The sequence below is a fragment of the Trachypithecus francoisi genome, unplaced genomic scaffold (assembly GCF_009764315.1).
Source record: "Trachypithecus francoisi isolate TF-2019V2 unplaced genomic scaffold, Tfra_2.0 Lachesis_group9, whole genome shotgun sequence".
In the NCBI taxonomy this organism is placed as follows: Eukaryota; Metazoa; Chordata; class Mammalia; order Primates; family Cercopithecidae; genus Trachypithecus; species Trachypithecus francoisi.
The window spans coordinates 60,529,299-60,551,888 of record NW_022681474.1 but is presented as its reverse complement, the minus strand read 5'-3'; the positions used below and the strand labels follow the sequence as shown (position 1 = coordinate 60,551,888).

Genomic DNA, 22,590 nt, shown 5'->3' with positions numbered 1-22,590 from the left:
GCTATGTTGTTGCTCAGGCTGGTCTCAAAAACCTAGCTTCAACCTCCTAGTCACTCAGCTTTCTTGAAATGATGTGGGAAGCTGAGGCGATCAGGTTGCTGTTGATACAGGCTAAAAGTAGACGATGCTCAGTAGTCCTTCTCTAAGTAGTGGCATAAACAGTATAGGTAGTCAGGAATACTGACAACTCCCACTGTCTTCTAGACTCGGGAAGAACATCTTATGTTTCAAAACAGAAACTCACAGCTCTCCTCAAAGAACTCACATTCCGCTGGAATAGAAAGAAGGTCTGTGTATAAGCACATAGACAAAGTACATACAACTAGAAAGTACCAATTACTTATTATTACCCAGAAATACAGTTTACTCTCTAATTATCGAATTAATTTTCCATGGCCTTTCCTAGTAGGGACAGTCTTCATGGACACATGAGTGACAGTTAAGAACTTGCATTTTTTTTTTTTGAGATGGAGTCTCAGTCCGTTGCCAGGCTGGAGTGCAGTGGCATGATATCGGCTCACTGCAACCTCTGCCTCCCAAGTTCAAGCAATTCTGCCTCAGCCTCCCAAGTAGCTGGGATTACAGGCACATGCCACCATGCCCAGCTAATTTTTGTATTTTTAGTAGAGATGGAGTTTCACCATGTTGGCCAGCATGGTCTCGATCTCTTGACCTCGTGATCCACCCACCTTGGCCTCCCAAAGATCTGGGATTACAGGCATGAGCCACCGTGCCTGGCTGAACTTGCAGTTTTTATATTGTCGTATGTATGATTTATTCAGCTACCCTTCCACTAATGTAGATGATTATTAGTTGTCCATTTGTATAGTTTAGCTAAGAGAGTCAGGTTTGAGTTGCAGTTCTGTTCCTTAACAAACTGCATGACCTTAGTCAAGATATATAACGTCTTTTTGGTATTCAGTTAATCCTTTTTTTTTTCTTTTTTTTTTTTGAGATGGAGTTTCGCTCTTCTTGCCTAGGCTGGAGTGCAATGGCATGATCTTGGCTCACTGCAACCTCCGCCTCCTGGGTTCAAGTGATTCTCCTGCCTCAGCCTCCTGAGTAGCTAGGACTACAGGCACGCACCACCACACCCAGCTAATTATGTATTTTTGGTAGAGATGGGATTTCACCATGTTTGGTCAGGCTGGTCTTGAACTCCCGACCTCAGATGATCCGCCTGCCTCGGCCTCCCAAAGTTCTGGGATTACAGGCGTGAGCCACTGCACCCGGCCGGTATTCACTTATTCTTAATATGGGTATTATATTGTCTACCTATATTATAGGTTGTGCCACAAAGCAAATGAGATAATATATGTAAAATCTCTTTGAAAACCATAAAGTCCTATACATGTCAGTTCAGAGGGGATTGGCATGTGGCGTACTATTTAGAGAGTGACTGATATTGATGATTTCTGAGCAGCTGGAAAAGTGGTCTATTGAGTAGAGATAGAGACCTCTCCCTACTTCTAGCTTATATGTAGATGGTCCTTAAAGATTATAAGTACAATTTAAGAGTCAGCATCTAAATTAAAGGGCTATACCTAAAACAAGGGGCTGAACTGAATAAAATGAAGTTAACGGAAAAATGTGACATGCAGCAAAACTGAGAGAGGTATATGACTTGACAGCAATGTGGGTGAAAAGACCAAGGCTTAATGTGAGCAGATCTCACATGGAGTATGCAGTCCAGTCTTGTATACCTCAAATTATTGTGGATTCCCTACTGATTGTCCTTTGTTTGGGGGGATATTTTTTTTTACCGGGCCCGTCACCAAGAATTGCTGTCCCAGCAGCAATATTTCATTCTGGCCACCCAGTCAGCTCAGGCCTTCCTGGATCAGCATGGCCACAATCTCACACCTGAGGAACAACAGATGCTGCAAGAAAAGCTGGGAGAGCTAAAGGAGCAATATTCTACTTCCCTGGCCCAATCAGAGGCAGAACTGAAGCAGGTGCAGACACTTCAGGATGAGTTGCAGAAATGTCTGCAGGATCATAGAGAGTTTGAAAGCTGGTTGGAACGATCTGAGAAAGAGCTGGAGAACATGCATAAGGGAGGCAGCAGCCCCGAGGCCCTTCCCTCCCTGCTGAAGCGGCAAGGAAGCTTCTCAGAGGATGTCATTTCCCACAAAGGAGACTTGAGATTTGTGACTATCTCAGGACAGAAAGTCTTGGACACGGAAAACAGTTTTAAGGAAGGCAAAGAACCATCAGAAATTGGAAACTTAGTAAAGGACAAGTTGAAGGATGCAACAGAAAGGTACACTGCTCTCCACTCAGAGGTAAGGGGGCAGTTCCTGGCATCTTTGTGAAACAATCATGGCAGCCCTCACACAATGTAGGTAGTGTCTGGGGCTCAGAATAAGAACCCCAGGTTTTTTTTTTGAGATGGAGTTTCGCTCTTGTTGCCTAGGCTGGAGTGCCTCTCAGATACAGTTGCCTACGACCCTGGAGTTCTCCAGCAGCAGCTTGCAGGACACAGCAGGAGAGCTGATTTATACTTGAACCATGGGCAGAAAGTCTTCACAGACAATGCAAAAAATGTAACATACATAGGTATTAGCCCAAAGGCCTGATAGCTAGCTAATACCTAATACCTAGCACTGGCAGGAGTATGTCACACTGATGATGAAGGTGGAAGTATTCACCTTCCTGTATCCTGACTAGCAGACTTGGGCTCCCAAGAGACATAGCACACAGAGGAAATTTAAACCAACTGCACAGTTTTTATTTCTGGACAGAGCATCTAGGGTATATCCTTTCTTTCCTATCTAAAGAACTTCCTCTTTCTTCTAAAATTTAGAATCCAGTCAGCTCTTCTTACCTGTCTTATGCCTTCTGCCAACACTTCTAATCCCCAAGAAAGAACACTTTTTGCACTTATTAACCCCTACCTTTGTCTGCAACCTGCTGTTCATTTCTTTGGGGGCTTGTCATATATATCATTAAATTTTCCTGGATATGTAAGAAGATCGAGGTGGATAATATGGAGCAAACAGTGGGGACCCACACTTATAGATCATTGCTACCCATCTATCCATGGGTTCTGGCACTACCCTTTTCTGAAGTTACAGTGAGTTCTCTGTAATAAAGCCAGGCCTCTTTCTTTGGGCAACTGCTGCCTCTGGCCTGACCTTGCTCAAGTCTGCTTACCTTCCTTTCTTTGGCACAGTGTACACGATTAGGATCTCACCTGAATATGCTGTTAGGCCAGTATCATCAATTCCAAAACAGTGCTGACAGCCTGCAGGCCTGGATGCAGACTTGTGAGGCCAATGTGGGGAAGCTCCTCTCAGATACAGTTGCCTACGACCCTGGAGTTCTCCAGCAGCAGCTTGCAACAACAAAGGTAAGTTAGGATACAGGCTGTGTTGTGGTGTCAAGACCTAGTATTCCATGGCGTAAAGTACTCCAAAATAAAGCAAATGCTTACATAAAATAAAGGCAGTAGTTGGGATGCCTTGGACGAGATCTGAGTGCTAAATACTTGCTTCTAATATTTATGGCTATGGGTAAACTTAGAATTTTTCTGTAAAGCTGTTCAGTAGCTCCGGATTCCTAGAATCAGCTTTGATTACTTACTTAGATGGTTTTTTTGTTTGTTTGTTTTTTTCATGGACAAGCAGCAGTTGCAGGAGGAATTGGCTGAGCACCAAGTACCTGTGGAAAAACTCCAAAAAGTAGCTCGTGACATAATGGAAATTGAAGGGGAGCCAGCCCCAGACCACAAGCATGTTCAAGAAACTACAGGTATAAAGCAGCAATAGTATAATAGTACTCCCTTAATTCCTAGTATGTACCTCTGTTCTGCAATATGTCACATTGAGTTGTGCAAATATCTGTGGTGCCAGGCTAGAGGCTGAGAATGTAAACATGAATAGACATAGATTGTCATCAAAGAGCTCATCCTCTAATGAACTTTATTCTTGCACCATTGAAGGACCTTCACAATCTGGCTTCAGTCCCTTTTCCCCAGGCATCTATCTTCTAGCCACACCTACTTCTTTTCTTTCCCAAGTAAACCACTTACCTTGTATTACCCCTGAAGTTTTTCCTATTGCTTAGCTGCTAACATTTATTGGATGCTTACAAAGCATGGTGAAATCTTGCCCATGCTTCAAGATGTCACCATGCTTTGTATACAGGCCAGGCGTGGTGCCTTACGCCTGTAATCCCAGCACTTTGAGAGGCTGAGGCAGGTGGACCACGAGGTCAGGAGATCGAGACCATCCTGGCCAACAAGGTGAAACCCCATCTCTACTAAAAATACAAAAAATAAAAAAAATTAGCCGGGCATGGTGGCGGGCGCCTGTAATCCCAGCTACTCCGGAGGCTGAGGCAGGAGAATAGCGTGAGCCCGGGAGTTGGAGCTTGCAGTGAGCTGAGATTACGCCACTGCACTCCAGCGTGGGCAACAGAGCGAGACTCCGTCTCAAAAAAAAAAAAAAAAAAAAAATATATATATATATATATCTCGTTGCTTGAAAATTGCTGCGAGAGTATATTTTAAGTGTTTTCACCACAAAAAACTGATAAGTATGTGAGGTAATGCATGTGTTAAATAGCTTGACTTAGCCATTCCACTCCTGAAAAGAAACGAAAGATAATTATTCTTCCTTCTGGGCTTCTCAAGGACAGTACTTCTAGTATTAATATACCACTTAAGATTTTATTTTTATCATTAATTATGATGTGTCTTCCTCTGCCTATGCTCTGTTTCAAAGTCTTTAAGTTGTAGATGTCAGATAAGATACTTCAGTATCTTTAGTCCTCAGCATCTAGTACAATTTCTGGTTCTTTTATGCGGTAAATAACTAATGCTTATTGAACTTGGCTCTAATACTAATTCATTTCAAGCTTATTTCTTCCATTGGTCTTAATGTCAATTATTATTACAATTACTATGTTCAATGTAGGACTGGGCATGGTGGCTCATGCCTGTAATCCAGGCACTTTAGGAGGCTGAAGTAGGAAGATTGCTTGAGGCCAGGAGTTCAAGACCAGCGTGAGCAACATATTGAGACCACATCCCTATAAAAAAAGTGACAATAGTAAAGATTTTAAATGAGCAGTTTAAATACAGTCTTTAAAAGCATAATACAAAAATTGTCTCCACTCTCTCTTTTCATGGCCTGATTTTTCAGATTCCATACTCAGCCACTTCCAAAGCCTCTCCTATAGCCTGGCTGAGCCATCTTCTCTGCTGCAGAAAGCAATTGCCCAATCTCAGAGTGTCCAGGAAAGCCTGGAGAGCCTGTCACAGTCTATTGGGGAAGTTGAACAAAACCTGGAAGGGAAGCAGGTGGCATCACTCTCATCAGGAGTCATCCAGGAAGCCTTAGCCACAAATATGGTAAGACCTGTGTCCCAAGAGCTGGCATAGAGGGTATGTTTGCTATGTGCCATCATTATATAATGTTGAAAAAGTAACAAGAGAGAACTTAACATCTGCGAATCATCTAATAAGATTTAGAAATGATAACTAATCCATGTAAAGATATTTCTACCCAATTGAGCTGGAATGAAAGTGGTGATAGCAAAGTCATGTGGTAGAAGGAGTGGAGAGCTAAGGGGATGAGATGTGTGGTCTTCTGAAGGCTCAGTTGCAGTCCTCCAGTCCCCCTTGTGATATAGCATATAGTTATTAGTTTGTGGCTCAGATGTCCTGGAATAAGTGAGCCAGGAGCTGACAGACGTGTTCTTCATGACAGAAATTGAAACAGGACATTGCTCGGCAAAAGAGCAGCTTGGAGGCCACCCGTGAGATGGTGACCCGATTCATGGAGACAGCAGACAGTACCCCAGCAGCAGTGCTGCAGGGCAAACTGGCAGAGATGAGCCAGCAGTTGGAACAGCTCTGTCTACAGCAGCAAGAAAAGGAGAGCTCCCTAAAGAGGCTTCTGCCCCAGGCAGAGATGTTTGAACATCTCTCTGGTAAGCTGCAGCAATTCATGGAAAACAAAAGTCGGATGCTGGCCTCTGGAAATCAGCCAGATCAAGATATTACACGTTTCTTCCAACAGATCCAGGTGAGGATATATCTGCCATGTTAGCAGAATAAAGGGGAGAGAAGGGCCGGGAGAGAACCAGCATTTACTGAGCACATACTACGTCAGTCAGTATGCTGGAAACTTTACCTGCATTATCTTTGGGAATTATTACAGTGATCCTGTAAACTAGGTATCATTTGTCCATTTTTTAACCAACACAGTCAATATTTATTTTTCATTCTTACTACATGTTCAACCCAAATCAGCGGAGCCACTCAGCTTATCATACACACTCAAGGGATGCAGATTGATGGAGATTTCATCCTGATAAAAGCTTTCATGATTACTGCTTCAGTGGGAAAAGGGCATATTTTATCCATTTACATTTTATTAGTCAAATCACTTTCCACAAAACCACCTATACCTTTCAAGAGGGTGAGGAAATGTAATCTCACCACATACCTAGAAGGTGCAAAGCTAGAAATATTTGGTAAAAAGTATTAACAACTACCACGGATATATACCCAGAAGTAGAATTGCCAAGTCATAGCATATGCATATATTAATTTAATTTGACTCAATAGTGCCCAATTTAAGCTCCAGAATGGCTGTACCAGCACACATTCCCACCCGTAGTACTTCAGCATTCCTATATCTCTGCATTGCTGCCTTCACCTTTTCCAGCTTTCTAACATTTTCCAGATTAAAGTGGAATCTCGTTGTTTGGTTTTGTTTGCTCTTCTTTTTGCTTTGAATGATTTCAAACTTTACAGAAAAGCAGAAGGAATGGTCCATTAAACACCAGCATACTCTTCATCTAGATTCACCAGTTGCTAATTGTTTTCCCTCTGTTATAAAAATATAAAAGAGTATCATTATGGGCTTCTGTATTTAGTATTACCATTATTCTTTATGATACTTAACGTTTTCCCAAATGTGGTCAGTGGGAGCCCCTTCAAGCTATCTCCTGTGGCTTTTTTTTTTTTTTTAATAATTTCACATTGCTATATTTTATATTCAAGTAAGTTACAGCAGACATGTACTAAATTGAAAGTACCAATGGGAACAGATAAAACTTTTGTTCCTGTGGCTTTTTGACTTGTCTTCCTCAGCATAAGAGCACTTTTGGCACTCCAGGTATTTGTGACACAATAATGTATTTCCTTGTCCCCTATCTGAAATCAGCTATTTATCCAAGGAGCCCCACTTATAGTGGGGAATGATGTTTAGAAACCAAATCTGGACACCAGGTGAGCTACTGGAGTGTCACTACTTTAGTTCTTTTTAATAGATAGTGTTAGGAAATATATGCGTATGTTTTTTATATCATAAAATCATACTGACAGTCTAGTGTCAACTCAACACCATAGGAATCTTCCTTCTTTCCACATTTGTATCTTCCTTTCAAACTGTAGGGAGAACCCTAGTTCCCAGCAACAACTTCAATATATTTACTTATTTGTTTTATTCTACAATAAATATAAGATAGTTTTAGGATTACACTAGTATTTCTACCAATAACAAACCTGCTAAATAAAATTGAATATTTCTTTGGATTTGTTTTAGTCCTTAGCCTATGACCCACTGTGTACTGTATTCAAAAATTACCTGAATTATTTTTTCTGTAATTTCATATATAATTAGATTTGTTTCTATTTGTATTCAACTTTAGGACTTTATTTTTCTATCTTTGTTGATTAAACTTATTTTTAAATATGTAAAGCATTAACATAGCTCAAAAGTTAAAACTATTCAAAAAGTTATACTCAAGGTATAGGAAGTGAATAAGGATACATTCTCATTGTCTTTCCTGTCTCTTCCATCCCATTTTCACCCATCCACAAAGTAACACATTTCAGGTTTATTTTTTTCTATTTCTTTTTACCAAAATGAACATACACACACATTCTTATTTCCCATTCTTCCTTACAAAAAAGAAGGGTATATTACATAATCCTTTGCTTTTTTACTTACTATGTCTTGGAAGTCACTTAATATGGATTCACAGGCATCTTCATTTTTTAAACCATACATTCATTGTGTAGAAGAATTATAGTTTAATCAACAAGACTCTTTTTTTTTTTTGGAGACAGCGTCTTACTCTGTGCCCTGTAGCCCAGACTGAAGTGCAGTGGCACGATCTTGTCTCACTGTAACCTCAACCTCCACCTCCTGGGTTCAAGCGATTCTCCTGCCTTAGCCTCCCAAGAAGCTGGGATTATAGGCGCCTGTCACCATGCCCGGATAGTTTTTTTGTATTTTTATTAGAGATGGGGTTTCGCCATGTTGGCCAGGCTGATCTCCAACTCCTGACCTCAGGTGATCTGCCTGCCTTGGCCTCCCAGAGGGATTACACGCGTGAGCCACCACACCTGGCCAACAAGACTTATATGTGTGGACATTTCAGTTGTTGTTTCCGAAATTGTGCTATTACAACTGAATAACTGTATTTTTTCCTATCAGAATAAGTTCCTAGAGTGGAGTTGTTGCATTAAAGGGTAAATACATGTGTAGTTTTGTTAGAAATAGCCAAATTCCCCTCCTTTGAGATTTCACCATTTTGCATTCCCACCAGCAGTGTATTAGAGTACCTGTTTCCCCTACAGCCTCACCAACAAAATTTATTATCAAGCTTTTAAATTTTTTCTGATGTGATTGGTAAAACATGATACGTGAATGTGGTTTTAATTTTTATTTCTCTTATAAGCGAGGTTGAGTATATTTTTACATTTAAGTGTCATTTATTTGTGAACTACCTGTTCATGCATTTTGTCCTTTTTTGGTCAAGATTTTGGGTCTTCTCTCAAGTTTTAGAGTTTAAAAATTTTTTTTAGAGTTCTTATATATTAGAGAGATTAATTATTTATCTATGATACGTTAGAAATATTGTTTCCTAGTTTGTGCTTTTGACTTATGGTGTTTTTTGACATGTAAATGTGGAATTTTTGTTCTAAAACAGAAGATTTTATCAATATTTTATTAAATATGTATTTTTAGTCAAAGTTTGAAAGATTTTTGTCACACCCAGGTTATGAAAAAACTTATGCTTTATTCTAAAACTTGTTTTAATTTTTTTTACATTTGAATCTTTTAACAATTTAAGCTTATTCTGAAGTACGAATCATGTTTATCTTTTTCTATCATGTCTATCTAGTTCTTCATAATACAAGTTGAGTGTTCCTAATCCAAAATTTGAAATGCTCCAAAATCTGAATTTTTTTTTGAGGCGGAGTCCTGCTCTGTCGCCTAGGCCGGAGTGCAGTGGCGTGATCTCAGCTCACTGCAAGCTCCGTCTCCCGGGTTCATGCCATTCTCCTGCCTCAGCCTCCCAAGTAGCTGGGACTACGGGCGCCCACCACCACCCCCGGCTAATTTCTTTTTGTATTTTTAGTAGATGGGGTTTCACCGGGTTAACCAGGATGGCTACGATCTCCTGACCTTGTGATCCACCTGCCGTGTAGAGGACTTCTACAGGAAATTGAAAGGACTCAATGACGCGACCACAGCAGCAGAGGAGGCAGAGGCCCTCCAGTGGGTAGTGGGGACCGAAGTGGAAATCATCAACCAACAATTAGCAGATTTTAAAGTAAGTCTTAACCTTGTTTTTCTTTTTCTTTTACATGTATTTATTTGCTTGTAACTTGGAAATCATTCGAGTATACATTTTAACTTCTGTCCCTAGTTTTTTTATTGTCACTTCCATCACCATGAAAGCACACTGTCTGAAGACTAAATAGTCTCTTGGACTTCTGAGCAAACTGGTTGGAGCATTTTTCTTTTTTTCTTTTTTCTTTTTTTTTTTTCTGAGAGAGGGTCTCCCTCTCTCACCCAGGCTTGGAGTGCAGTGGTGCGATCTCGGCTTACTGCAGACTCGACCTCATAGGCTCAAGCAATCCTCCCACTTCAGCCTCCCAAGTAGCTGGTACCACAGGCGCCACCATACCTGGCTAATTTTTTGTATTTTTTGTAGAGACGATGTTTTGCCATGTCTCCCAGGCTGGTCTCAAACTCCTGAGCTCTGGCAATCTGCTCACCTCAGCCTACCAAAGTGTTGGGATTACAGGCATGGGCTATCAAGCCCAGCCAGAGCATTTTTCTATTGTAGTTTATTTCAGTCTTTATAACCAATTAAGGATATAGAAAGAAATGTCCAAGTCTTATCTCTTACTCTAAGAATTTCCTCTTAGGATTTCTTGAGATTTCAGATTACCAGATTTTGTAATAGCAGTGAATGTATCTTCAGGTCTCTGTTTTTCTTTTTTTTTTTTGGAGAGAGAGTCTTGCTCTGTTGCCCAGGTTGGAGTGCAGTGGTGCGATCTTGGCTCGCTGCAACTTCTGCCTCCTGGGTTCAAGCGATTCTCCTGCCTCAGCCTCCCGAGTAGCTGGGACTACAGGTGTGTGTCACCACGCCCAGCTAATATTTGTGTTTTTAGTACACATGGGGTTTCACCATGTTGGCCAGGATGGTCTTGATCTCTTGACCTCGTGATCCACCTGCCTCAGCCTCCCAAAGTGCTGGGATTACAGGTATGAACCACCACACTCGGCTGCAAGGTGACTTAAGTTAATCAACAATTTAATCTTAATGCACAATTTTTGTCATTTGTAATATTTTCCAGTAGCTTATCTGAAATCATTATGATCAGATTTCAAACTAAGATTTCAAAGTCAGATTTCTTTGAAATCACAATTCAAAGATATTTAGATTTTAGAAAGGTAATGTGGTAAATATACTGCATATTATTGGAATATCCCTAGTTGCAAATCATATGAATAATCACATGAACTGGGATCAGTAAAGACTACCCTTGCCTGGGTGCGGTGGCTCACACCTGTAATCCTAGCACTTTGGGAGGTTGAGGTGGGTGGATCACCTGAGGTCAGGAATTCGAGAACTGCCTGGCCAACATGGTGAAACTTTGTCTCTATTAACAATTAGCTGAGTGTGGTGGCAGGTGCCTTAATCCCAGCTACACAGGAGGCTGAGGCAAGAGAATTGCATGACCCCAAGAGGTGGAGGTTGCACTGAGCCAAGATTGTGCCATTGCACTCCAGCCTGGGCAACAGAGCAAAAACTCCAGCTAAAAAAATAAGACTATAAATACCTCTACATCAGCATAGATCGGATTTTACCAAGCTTATGTTTAGGTATTCATAAATGTTGAATTTTGTAATTCCATATGAAGAATTGTAGATCTGCATATATTTTCAAATACTAATAGTTATAATTCCATAGTTTATAAGTCAAATTTTTGGTTATTTTCATTATTAATACTTTTCCATTCATCTACCCTTTCTAAGAGAGAATATAATATATTTCTTTTTTTTTTTTTTATGAGATGGGCTCTCGCTTTGCCCTCCAGGCTAGAGTGCAGTGGCGCGATCTCGGCTCAGTGCAACCTCCAGCTCCCAGGTTCAAGCAATTCTCCTGCCTCAGCCTACTAAGTAGCTGGGACTACAGGCGCGTGCACCATGCCCAGCTAATTTTTGTATTTTTAGTAGAGACCAGTTTCATCATGTTGGCTAGGCTGGTCTAGAACTACTGACCTCAAGTGATCCACCCACCTCTGCTTCCCAGAGTGATGGGATTACAGGCACGAGCCACCGCACCTGGCCAAGAATACAGTATGTTTCTAAGTTGATAGTCTATCATTTATCCACGTTTCTATGATGAATTAAGTAATTTGTAATTTCTCCCTATTGAAAATAATGATGCAACAAATAATTTCATTTATGTATTTCATTTTGTTCATTTGAACAATTTCCTTAGAATAAATTCCAAAGCATAAGCCAGTAGATCAAAGAGAATTAAATCCTTTTATTTTTAAAAACATATTGGCAGATGTCCTTCAGAAAGCACTATGCTAATTTACAATGCCCCCAGAAAAATATTAGTTTGCCTTTTTGGTAGTATTATTAACTGGACCATCAGTGTTCCTTTCTTACGCCCCTTTAATAGTGTAGGATGGTTCATTTACTCTTTTTTATATTAGCATTTCTTTAATCGCTACTAGTGAAAAGAATACAGTCCCATGTATACATGTATGTGTTAAAAGTGCATTCATTTTCTTTGTCCTTTTATTGATCAAGGTCTTAGTGGTGGCCATATATATTTGAATATGTTTTTAGTTATTAACCCTTCTTCACGTTGTAGTTATTTTGGTCATTTTACTGATGCTTAATTGGTAAGAATCAATTTCACTAGGGATAAAAGTCAGAAGAACAGAAATTGTGAGTTTCTTTGTGAAGATCCAAGGACCTTCAAGGACTCCTGAAGAGCCAAGAATAATCATTCCTATTTTTCATCTCCAATGGAAAAGAGAGCACATTATACCTTTCTAGCCTATTCTGAAATAAATAATTAAATTTTAGTGTAAACTAACAAAGAAAACACTGCAAGTTGCCGGGCGCGGTGGCTCAAGCCTGTAATCCCAGCACTTTGGGAGGCCGAGACGGGCGGATCACGAGGTCAGGAGATCGAGACCATCCTGGCTAACACGGTGAAACCCCGTCTCTACTAAAAATACAAAAAAAACTAGCCGGGCGAGGTGGTGGATGCCTGTAGTCCCAGCTACTCGGGAGGCTGAGGCAGGAGAATGGCGTAAACCCGGGAGGCGGAGCTTGCAGTGAGCTGAGATCCGGCCACTGCACTCCAGTCCGGCGACAGAGCGAGACTCCGCCTCAAAAAAAAAAAAAAAAGAAAACACTGCAAGTTAATGAAATGTAGTCTCTACAATTTGTTAGACTTTTTATTTTTTATTTTTATTTTTAGTTAGACTTTGTTTTTGAGACGGAGTCTCGTTCTGTTGCCCAGTCTGGAGTGCAATGGCTTGATCTCCACTCACTGCAACCCCTGCCTCCCAGGTTCAAGTGATTCTCCCTGCCTCAGTCTCCCTAGTAGCTGGGATTGCAGGTAGGCAGCACCACGCCCGGCTATTTTTGGTACAGATAGGGTTTTGCCATGTTGGCCAGGCTGGTCTCCGACTCCTGACTTCAGGTGATCTGCCCGCCTCGGCCTCCCAAAGTGCTGGGATTACAGACCTGAGCCACCGCGCCAGGCCACAAGCTAATTTTTGTATGTTTAGTAGAGATGGGGTTTCACTCCATATTGGCCAGGCTGGTCTCGACCTCGACCTCAGGTGATCCACTGGGCTAAGCCTCTCCAAGTGCTGGGAGTACAGGCCAGAGTCACCGTGCCCGGCCAGCATTTATGTTACTTAAATTGCAAAGTAATTGGCCAGGCATGGCGACTCATGCCTGTAATCCCAGCATTTTCAGAGGCCGAGGCAGGTGAATCACCTGAGGTCGGGAGTTTGAGACCAGCCTGACCAACATGGAGAAACCCTGTCTCTACTAAAAAAAAAAAATATATGTATATACAAAATTAGCTGGCATCGTGGCACATGCCTGTAATCCTAGCTACTCAGGAGGCTGAGGCAGGAGAATTGCTTGAACCTGGGAGGCGGAGGTTTCAGTGAGCCCATCACACCATTGCCTTGTAGCCTGGGCGACGAGAGCGAAATTCATCTCAAGGAAAAAAAAAAGAAAAAGGAAAGGAAAAAGAAATTGGATGGCTCAAGCCTGTAATCCCAGCACTTTGGGAGGCTGAGGCTGGCGGATCACCTGAGGTCGGGAGTTTGAGACCAGCCTGACCAACATGGAGAAACCCTGTCTCTACTAAAAAAAAAAAAATATATGTATATACAAAATTAGCTGGCATCGTGGCACATGCCTGTAATCCTAGCTACTCAGGAGGCTGAGGCAGGAGAATTGCTTGAACCTGGGAGGCGGAGGTTTCAGTGAGCCCATCACACCATTGCCTTGTAGCCTGGGCGACGAGAGCGAAATTCATCTCAAGGAAAAAAAAAAAAAAAAGGAAAGGAAAAAGAAATTGGATGGCTCAAGCCTGTAATCCCAGCACTTTGGGAGGCTGAGGCTGGCGGATCACGTCAGGAGATCGAGACCATCCTGACTAACATGGTGAAACCCTGTCTCTACTAAAAATACAAAAAAATTTAGCCAGTCGTGCTGGCAGGCACCTGTACTCCCAGCTACTCTGGAGGCTGAGGCAGGAGAATGACGTGAACCCAGGACGCGGAGCTTGCAGTGAGCAGAGATTGCGCCACTGCACTCCAACCTGGGCGACAGAGCGAAACTCCGCCTCCAAAAAAAAAAAAAAAAAAAAATTACAGCAGGGCACGGTGGTTTATTCTTGTCTTATAGTCCGAGCACTTTGGGAGGCTGAGGCAAGTGGATCATGAGATCAGGATCAAGACCAGCCTGACCAACATAATGAAACCCAGTCTCTATTAAAATACAAAAATTAGTTGGGCGCGGTGGCACACACCTGTAATCCCAGCTACTTGGGAGGCTGAGGCAGTAGAATTGCTTGAATCCAGGAGGCAGAGGTTGCAGTTAGCCGAGATTGCGCCCCTGCACTCCAGTCCAGGCAACAGAGCGAGACTCCGTCTCAAAAAAAAAAAAAAAAAAGCACAGCACCGTGGGGAGAAGTTTGCGAGTTGGTTTAGTGAAGTAGTCGATATTTTCTGATGATAAATTGGTACCGAGTCAATTTATTCATCAGAAAGGAATACCTCGGCCTGGTCTGGTGGCTGGTCCCCCGTCCCTGTCAACGTCACCAGCAGCGCGGACACTTGAACCAGAAGCCTCCAGGGGGCCTAAGTCAGGGGGTGGGTCCCCTGCTGCAGAAGGGTGGAACTGACGCTCAGTGCCACCCCAGAGGCTGCACCCTGCCCAGTGCCAGGGTCTAGCTGCTGGATCGCAGGTCGAGAAGGGGCCGGCAGTGGCTATGTCAAACGGGCCGTGTGGCATGGCGCCCTCCGTGTTCCACGGGCGGCTCACTGCAACCTCGGCTTTCAGGGTCCAAGCTATTTTGCTGCCTCAGCCTCCGTATAAGCTGGAATTACAGGAATGTGCCACCATGCCCGGCTTATTTTGCATTCTTTCTTAGTAGAGACGAGATTTCTCCATGTTGGTCAGGCAGTTCTGGAACTCCTAGGCTCAGGCAATCTGTCCTGGGATCAGGACTTTGCGACCCTGGGCAAATTGCCTGAGCCTAGGAGTTCCAGACCCACCTGACCATCATGGAGAAACCCTGTCTTTATTAAAAGTAATACAAAATTAAACTCCACCATGGACTCAGGTACAGCTCCCACCTGAACATGGCAGGCAGCAGCAGGGCCTGCAACCCTGACACTGTCAGCGTCACCAGCAGCGTGGATCCTTGGGCCAGAAGCCCCCGGGGCGCCTAAGGAGGTGGGCCCTGGCTCCTGGAGGGCGGGAAGCAACCCTCAGTACCACCCTAGAGGCTTCACCGTGCCCAGTGCCAGGGTCCAGCTGCTGGAACGCAGTCGAGGAGGGGCCGGGAGTGGCTATGTCAAGCGGGCCGTGTGGCATGGCGCCCCCCATGTTCCATGGGCGGCTCACTGCAACCTCTGCCTTTTGGGTCCAAGCTATTTTCCTGCCTCAGCCTCCCTAGTAGCTGGGATTACAGGAATGTGCCACCGAGCCCGGCTTATTTTGTATTTTGTTTTTAGTAGAGACGAGGTTTCTCCATGTTGGTCAGGCAGTTCTGGAACTCCTAGGCTCAGGCAATCTGTCCTGGGATCAGGATTTGCAACCCTGGGCAGATTGCCTGAGCCGAGGAGTTCCAGACCCACGTAACTAACATGGAGAAACCTCGTCTTTACTATAAGAAATACAAAATTAACCTCCACCATCGACCCAGCTACAGCTCCCACATGAACGTGGCACGCAGCGGCAAAGCGTCACCAGCAGCGCGGATCCTTGGGCCAGAAGCCCCTTTGGCCCCTAAGTCAGGAGGTGGGTCCCTGGCTGCAGGAGGGCGGGAACGGACCCTCAGTGCCACCCCAGAGGCTGCACCCTGCCCAGTGCCAGGGTCTAGCTGCTGGATCGCAGGTCGAGAAGGGGCCGGCAGTGGCTATGTCAAACGGGCCGTGTGGCATGGCGCCCTCCGTGTTCCACGGGCGGCTCACTGCAAAGCTTGGCTTTCAGGGTCCAAGCTATTTTGCTGCCTCAGCCTCCGTATAAGCTGGAATTACAGGAATGTGCCACCATGCCCGGCTTATTTTGCATTCTTTCTTAGTAGAGACGAGATTTCTCCATGTTGGTCAGGCAGTTCTGGAACTCCTAGGCTCAGGCAATCTGTCCTGGGATCAGGACTTTGCGACCCTGGGCAAATTGCCTGAGCCTAGGAGTTCCAGACCCACCTGACCATCATGGAGAAACCCTGTCTTTATTAAAAGTAATACAAAATTAAACTCCACCATGGACTCAGGTACAGCTCCCACCTGAACATGGCAGGCAGCAGCAGGGCCTGCAACCCTGACACTGTCAGCGTCACCAGCAGCGTGGATCCTTGGGCCAGAAGCCCCCGGGGCGCCTAAGGAGGTGGGCCCTGGCTCCTGGAGGGCGGGAAGCAACCCTCAGTACCACCCTAGAGGCTTCACCGTGCCCAGTGCCAGGGTCCAGCTGCTGGAACGCAGTCGAGGAGGGGCCGGGAGTGGCTATGTCAAGCGGGCCGTGTGGCATGGCGCCCCCCATGTTCCATGGGCGGCTCACTGCAACCTCTGCCTTTTGGGTCCAAGCTATTTTCCTGCCTCAGCCTCCCTAGTAGCTGGGATTACAGGAATGTGCCACCGAGCCCGGCTTATTTTGTATTTTTTTTTTAGTAGAGACGAGGTTTCTCCATGTTGGTCAGGCAGTTCTGGAACTCCTAGGCTCAGGCAATCTGTCCTGGGATCAGGATTTGCAACCCTGGGCAGATTGCCTGAGCCGAGGAGTTCCAGACCCACGTAACCAACATGGAGAAACCTCGTCTTTACTATAAGAAATACAAAATTAACCTCCACCATCGACCCAGCTACAGCTCCCACATGAACGTGGCACGCAGCGGCAAAGCGTCACCAGCAGCGCGGATCCTTGGGCCAGAAGCCCCTTTGGCCCCTAAGTCAGGAGGTGGGTCCCTGGCTGCAGGAGGGCGGGAACGGACCCTCAGTGCCACCCCAGAGGCTGCACCGGGCCCAGTGCCAGGGTGCAGCTGCTGGAACGCAGTCGAGGAGGGGCCGGGAGTGGCTATGTGAAGCGGGCGGGGTGGCATGGCGCCCCCATGTTCCACGGGCGGGTCACTGCAACCTCGGCCTTCTTTGTCCAAGCTATTTTCCTGCCTCAGCCTCCCTAGTAGCTGGGATTACAGGAATGTGCCACCATGCCCGGCTTATTTTGTATTTTTTTTTTTTAGTAGAGACGAGATTTCTCCATGTTGGTCAGGCAGTTCTGGAACTCCTAGGCTCAGGAAATCTCTCCTGGGATCAGGACTTTGCGATCCTGGGCGGATTGCCTGAGCCTAGGAGCTCCAGACCCACCTAACCAACATGGAGAAACCCCGTCTTTACTAAAAGAAATACAAGAGTAACCTCCACCATGGACTCAGGTACAGCTCCCACCTGAATATGGCACGCAGGAGCAGGGGCTGCAACCCTGACACTGTCAGCGTCACCAGGAGTGCGGATCCTTGGGCCAGTAGCCCCCGGGGCGCCTAAGTCCGGAGGTGGGTCCCTGGCTGCAGAAGGGCCGGAACCGACCCTCAGTTCCATCCCAGAGGCTGCACCGTGGCCAGTGCCAGGGTCCAGCTGCTGGATCGCAGGTCGAGGAGGGGCCGGGAGTGGCTATGTCAAGCGGGATGTGAGGCATGGCGACCCCCATGTTCCACGGGCGGCTCACTGCAATCTCCGCCTTCTGGGTCCAAGTTATTTTCCTGCCTCAGCCTCTCTAGTAGCTGGGATTACAGGAATGTGCGACCATGCCCGGCTTATTTTGTATTCTTTCTTAGTAGAGACGAGATTTCTCCATGTTGGTCAGGCAGTTCTGGAACTCCTAGGCTCAGGCAATCTGTCCTGGGATCAGGACTTTGCAACCCTGGGCGGATTGCCTGAGCCTAGGAGTTCCAGACCCACCTAACCAACATGGAGAAACCCCGTCTTTACTAACAAAAATACAAAATTAACCTCCACCATGGACTCAGGTACAGCTCCCACCTGAATATGGCACGCAGGAGCAGGGGCTGCAACCCTGACACGGTCAGCGTCACCAGAAGCGGGGATCCTTGGGCCAGAAGTCCCCGGGGCGTCTAAGTCAGGAGGTTGGTCGCTGGCTGCAGGAGGGCGGGAACCGACCCTCAGTGCCAACCCAGAGGCTGTACCATGCCCAGTGCCAGGGTCCAGCTGCTGGATCGCAGGTTGAGGAGGTGCCCGGAGTGGCTATGTCAAATGGGCCGTGTGGCATGGCGCCCCCCCATGTTCCACGGGCGGCTCACTGCAACCTCGGCCTTCTGGGTCCAAGCTATTTTCCTGCCTCAGCCTCCCTACTAGCTGGGATTACAGGAATGTGCGACCATGCCCGGCTCATTTTGTATTCTTTCTTAGTAGAGACGAGATTTCTCCATGTTGGTCAGGCAGTTCTGGAACTCCTAGGCTCAGGCAATCTGTCCTGGTATCAGGACTTTGCAACCCTGCGCAGATTGCCTGAGCCTAGGAGTTCCAGACCCACCTAACCAACATGGAGAAACCCCGTCTTTACTAACAAAAATACAAAATTAACCTCCACCATGGACTCATGTACAGCTCTCACCTGAACATGGTACGCAGCAACAGGGGTTGCAACCCTGACACTGTCAGCATCACTAGCAGCGCGGATCCTTGGGCCAAAAGCCCCCGGGGCGCCTAGGTCAGGAGGTCAGTCCCTGGCTGCAGGAGGGCGGGCCCAACCCTCAGTGCCACCCCGGAGGCTGCACCGTGCTCAGTGCCAGGGTCCAGCTGCTGGATCGCAGGTCGAGGAGGGGCCGGGAGTGGCTCCGTCAAGCGGGCCGTGTGGCATGGCACCCCCATGTTCCACGGGCGGCAAACTGCCACCTCCGCCTTCTGGGTCCAAGCTGTTTTCCTGCCTCAGCCTCCGTTTTAGCTGGAATTACAGGAATGTGCCACCATGCCCGGCTTATTTTGTATTTTTTTTTTAGTAGAGACGAGATTTCTCCATGTTGGTCAGGCAGTTCTGGAACTCCTAGGCTCAGGCAATCTGTCCTGCGATCCTGGGCAGATTGCCTGAGCCGAGGAGTTCCAGACCCACCTAACCAACATGGAGAAACCCCGTCTTTACTAACAAAAATACAAAATTAACCTCCACCATGGACTCAGTACAGTTCCCACCTGCACATGGCACGCAGCAGCAGGGGCTGCAACCCTGACACTGTCAGCGTCACCAGCATCGGGGATCCTTGGGCCAGGAGGCCCCGGGGCGCCTAAGTCATGAGGTTGGTCCCTAGCTGCAGGAGGGCGGGAAACGACCCTCAGTGCCACCCCAGAGGCTGCACCGTGTCCAGTGCCAGGGTCCACCTGCTGGATCGGAGGTCGAGGAGGGTCTGGGAGTCGCTATGTGAAGGGGGCCGTGTGGCATGGCGCCCCCATGTTCCACGGGCGGCTCACTGCAACCTCGGCCTTCTGGGTCCAAGCTATTTTCCTGCCTCAGCCTCCCTAGTAGCTGGGATTACAGGAATGTGCCACCATGCCCGGCTTATTTTGTATTTTTTTTTAGTAGAGACGAGATTTCTCCATGTTGGTCAGGCAGTTCTGGAACTCCTAGGCTCAGGCAATGTGTCCTGGGATCAGGACTTTGCCATCCTGGGCAGATTGCCTGAGCCTAGGAGGTCCAGACCCACCTAACCAACATGGAGAAACCCCGTCTTTACTAAAAGAAATACAAGATTAACCTCCACCATGGACTCAGGTACAGCTCCCACCTGAATATGGCACGCAGGAGCAGGGTCTGCAACCCTGACACTGTCAGCGTCACCAGCAGCGCGGATCCTTGGGCCAGAAGCCTCCGGGGCGCCTAAGTCCGGAGGTGGGTCCCTGGCTGCAGGAGGGCGGGAACCAGCCCTCAGTGCCAACCCAGACGCTGCACCGTGCCCCGTGCCAGGGTCCAGCTGCTGGATCGCAGGTCGAGGAGGGGCCGGGAGTGGCTACGTCAAGCGGGCGGTGTGGCATGGCGCCCCCATGTTCCACGGGCGGCAAACTGCCAACTCCGCCTTCTGGGTCCCAGCTATTTTCCTGCCTCAGCCTCCGTATTAGCTGGAATTATAGGAATGTGCCACCATGCCCGGCTTATTTTGTATTCCTTCTTAGTAGAGACGAGATTTCTCCATGTTGGTCAGGCAGTTCTGGAACTCCTAGGCCCAGGCAATCTGTCTTGGGATCAGGACTTTGCAACCTTGGGCAGATTGCCTGAGCCGAGGAGTTCCAGACCCACCTAACCAACATGGAGAAACCCTGTCTTTACTAAAAGAAATAGAAAATTACCCTGCACCATGGACTCAGTTACAGCTCCCACCTGAACATGGCACGCAGCAGTAGGGGCTGCAACCCTGACACTGTCAACGTCACCAGAAGCCGGGATCCTTGGGCCAGAAGCCCCCGGGGCGTCTAAGTCAGGAGGTTGGTCCCTGGCTGCAGGAGGGCGGGAACCGACCCTCAGTGCTACCCCAGTGGCTGTACCGTGTCCAGTGCCAGGGTCCAGCTGCTGGATCGTAGGTCGAGGAGGGGCCGGGAGTGGCTATGTCACGCGGGTGGTGTGGCGTGGCGCCCCCAATGTTCCACGGGCGGCTCACTGCATCCTCCGTCTTCGAGGTCCAAGCTATTTACCTGCCTCAGCCTCCCTAGTGGGATTACAGGAATGTACCACCATGCCCTGCTTATTTTGTATTTTTTTAAGTAGAGACGAGATTTCTCCATGTTGTTCAGGCAGTTGTGGAACTCCTAGGCTCAGGTATTCTGTCCTGGGATCAGGACTTTGCCATCGTGGGCAGATTGCCTGAGCCTAGGAGTTCCAGACCCACCTAACCAACATGGAGAAACCCCGTCTTTACTAAAAAGAATGCAAAATTAACCTCCACCATGGACTCAGGTACAGCTCCCAGGTGAACATGGCACGCAGCAGCAGGGGCTGCAACCTTGACACTGTCAGCGTCACCAGCAGCGCGGAAGCTTGGGCCAGGAGCCCCAGGGGCTCCTAAGTCAGGAGGTGGGTCCCTGGCTGCAGGAGGGCGGGAACCGACCCTCAGTGCCACCCCAGAGGCTGTACCGTGCCCAGTGCCAGGGTCCAGCTGCTGGATCGCAGTCGAGGAGGGGCCGGGAGTGGCTACGTCAAGCGGGCCGTGTGGCATGGCGCACTCCATGTTCCACGGGCGGCTCACTGCAACCTCGGCCTTCTGGGTCCAAGCTATTTTCCTGCCTCAGCCTCCCTAGTAGCTGGGATTACAGGAATGTGCCACCATACCCGGCTCATTTTGTATTCTTTCTTAGTAGAGACGAGATTTCTCCATGTTGGTCAGGCAGTTCTGGAACTCCTAGGCTCAGGCAATCTCTCCTGGGATCAGGACTTTGCGATCCTGGGCGGATTGCCTGAGCCTAGGAGCTCCAGACCCACCTAACCAACATGGAGAAACCCCGTCTTTACTAAAAGAAATACAAGAGTAACCTCCACCATGGACTCAGGTACAGCTCCCACCTGAATATGGCACGCAGGAGCAGGGGCTGCAACCCTGACACTGTCGGCGTCACCAGGAGTGCGGATCCTTGGGCCAGTAGCCCCCGGGGCGCCTAAGTCCGGAGGTGGGTCCCTGGCTGCAGGAGGGCGGGAACCAACCCTCAGTGCTACCCCAGAGGCTGCACCTTGCCGAGCGCCAGGGTCCAGCTGCTGGATCGCAGGTCGAGGAGGGGCCGGGAGTGGCTACGTCAAGCGGGCCGTGTGGCATGAGGCCCCCATGTTCCACGGGCGGCTCACTGCAACCTCTGCCTTCTGGGTCCCAGCTATTTTCCTTCCTCAGCCTCCCTAGTAGCTGGGATTACAGGAATGTGCCACCATGCCCGGCTTATTTTGTATTCCTTCTTAGTAGAGACGAGATTTCTCCATATTGGTCAGGCAGTTCTGGAACTCCTAGGCCCAGGCAATCTGTCCTGGGATCAGGACTTTGCAATCCTGGGCAGATTGCCAGAGCCTGGGAGTTCCAGACCCACCTAACCAACATGGAGAAACCCCGTCTTTACTATAAGAAAGACAAAATTAACCTCCACCATGGACTCAGGTACAGCTCCCACCTGAGTATGGCACGCAGGAGCAGGGGCTGCAACCCTGACACGGTCAGCGTCACCAGAAGCGGGGATCCTTGGGCCAGGAGTCCCCGGGGCGTCTAAGTCAGGAGGTTGGTCGCTGGCTGCAGGAGGGCGGGAACCGACCCTCAGTGCCACCCCAGAGGCTGCACCGTGCCCAGTGCCAGGGTCCAGCTGCTGGATCGCAGTTCGAGGAGGGGCCGGGAGTGGTATGTCAAGCGGGCGGTGTGGCATGGCGCCCACCATGTTCCTTTCCAGGGAGGCCCGCCAACAGGGAAGCGCCTCAGCGGCAGTTGCCACCAGCACGCGGTGCCGGGGGAACGTGGCCAGGGCTCGTGTCTCCTCAGCCTGCTGAGCTGCGCATTCGCTGCTGGCTAACGGCTCTGCTGTGCACG

General features: G+C 47.5%; 1 protein-coding gene across 1 annotated transcript; it reads left to right on the top strand.

Moving 5' to 3' along the window:
- Positions 1-1,736: 1,736 nt before the first annotated feature.
- Positions 1,737-22,567, top strand: LOC117082273 (microtubule-actin cross-linking factor 1, isoforms 1/2/3/5-like; the record flags this gene model as incomplete). The annotated part of the gene is made up of 7 exons (XM_033208896.1): positions 1,737-2,285; positions 3,176-3,352; positions 3,630-3,753; positions 5,148-5,356; positions 5,715-6,032; positions 9,388-9,579; positions 22,454-22,567. Coding segments are annotated over 6 exons (1,428 nt in total), but the record flags the coding sequence as incomplete, so codon positions are not given.
- Positions 22,568-22,590: the final 23 nt, after the last annotated feature.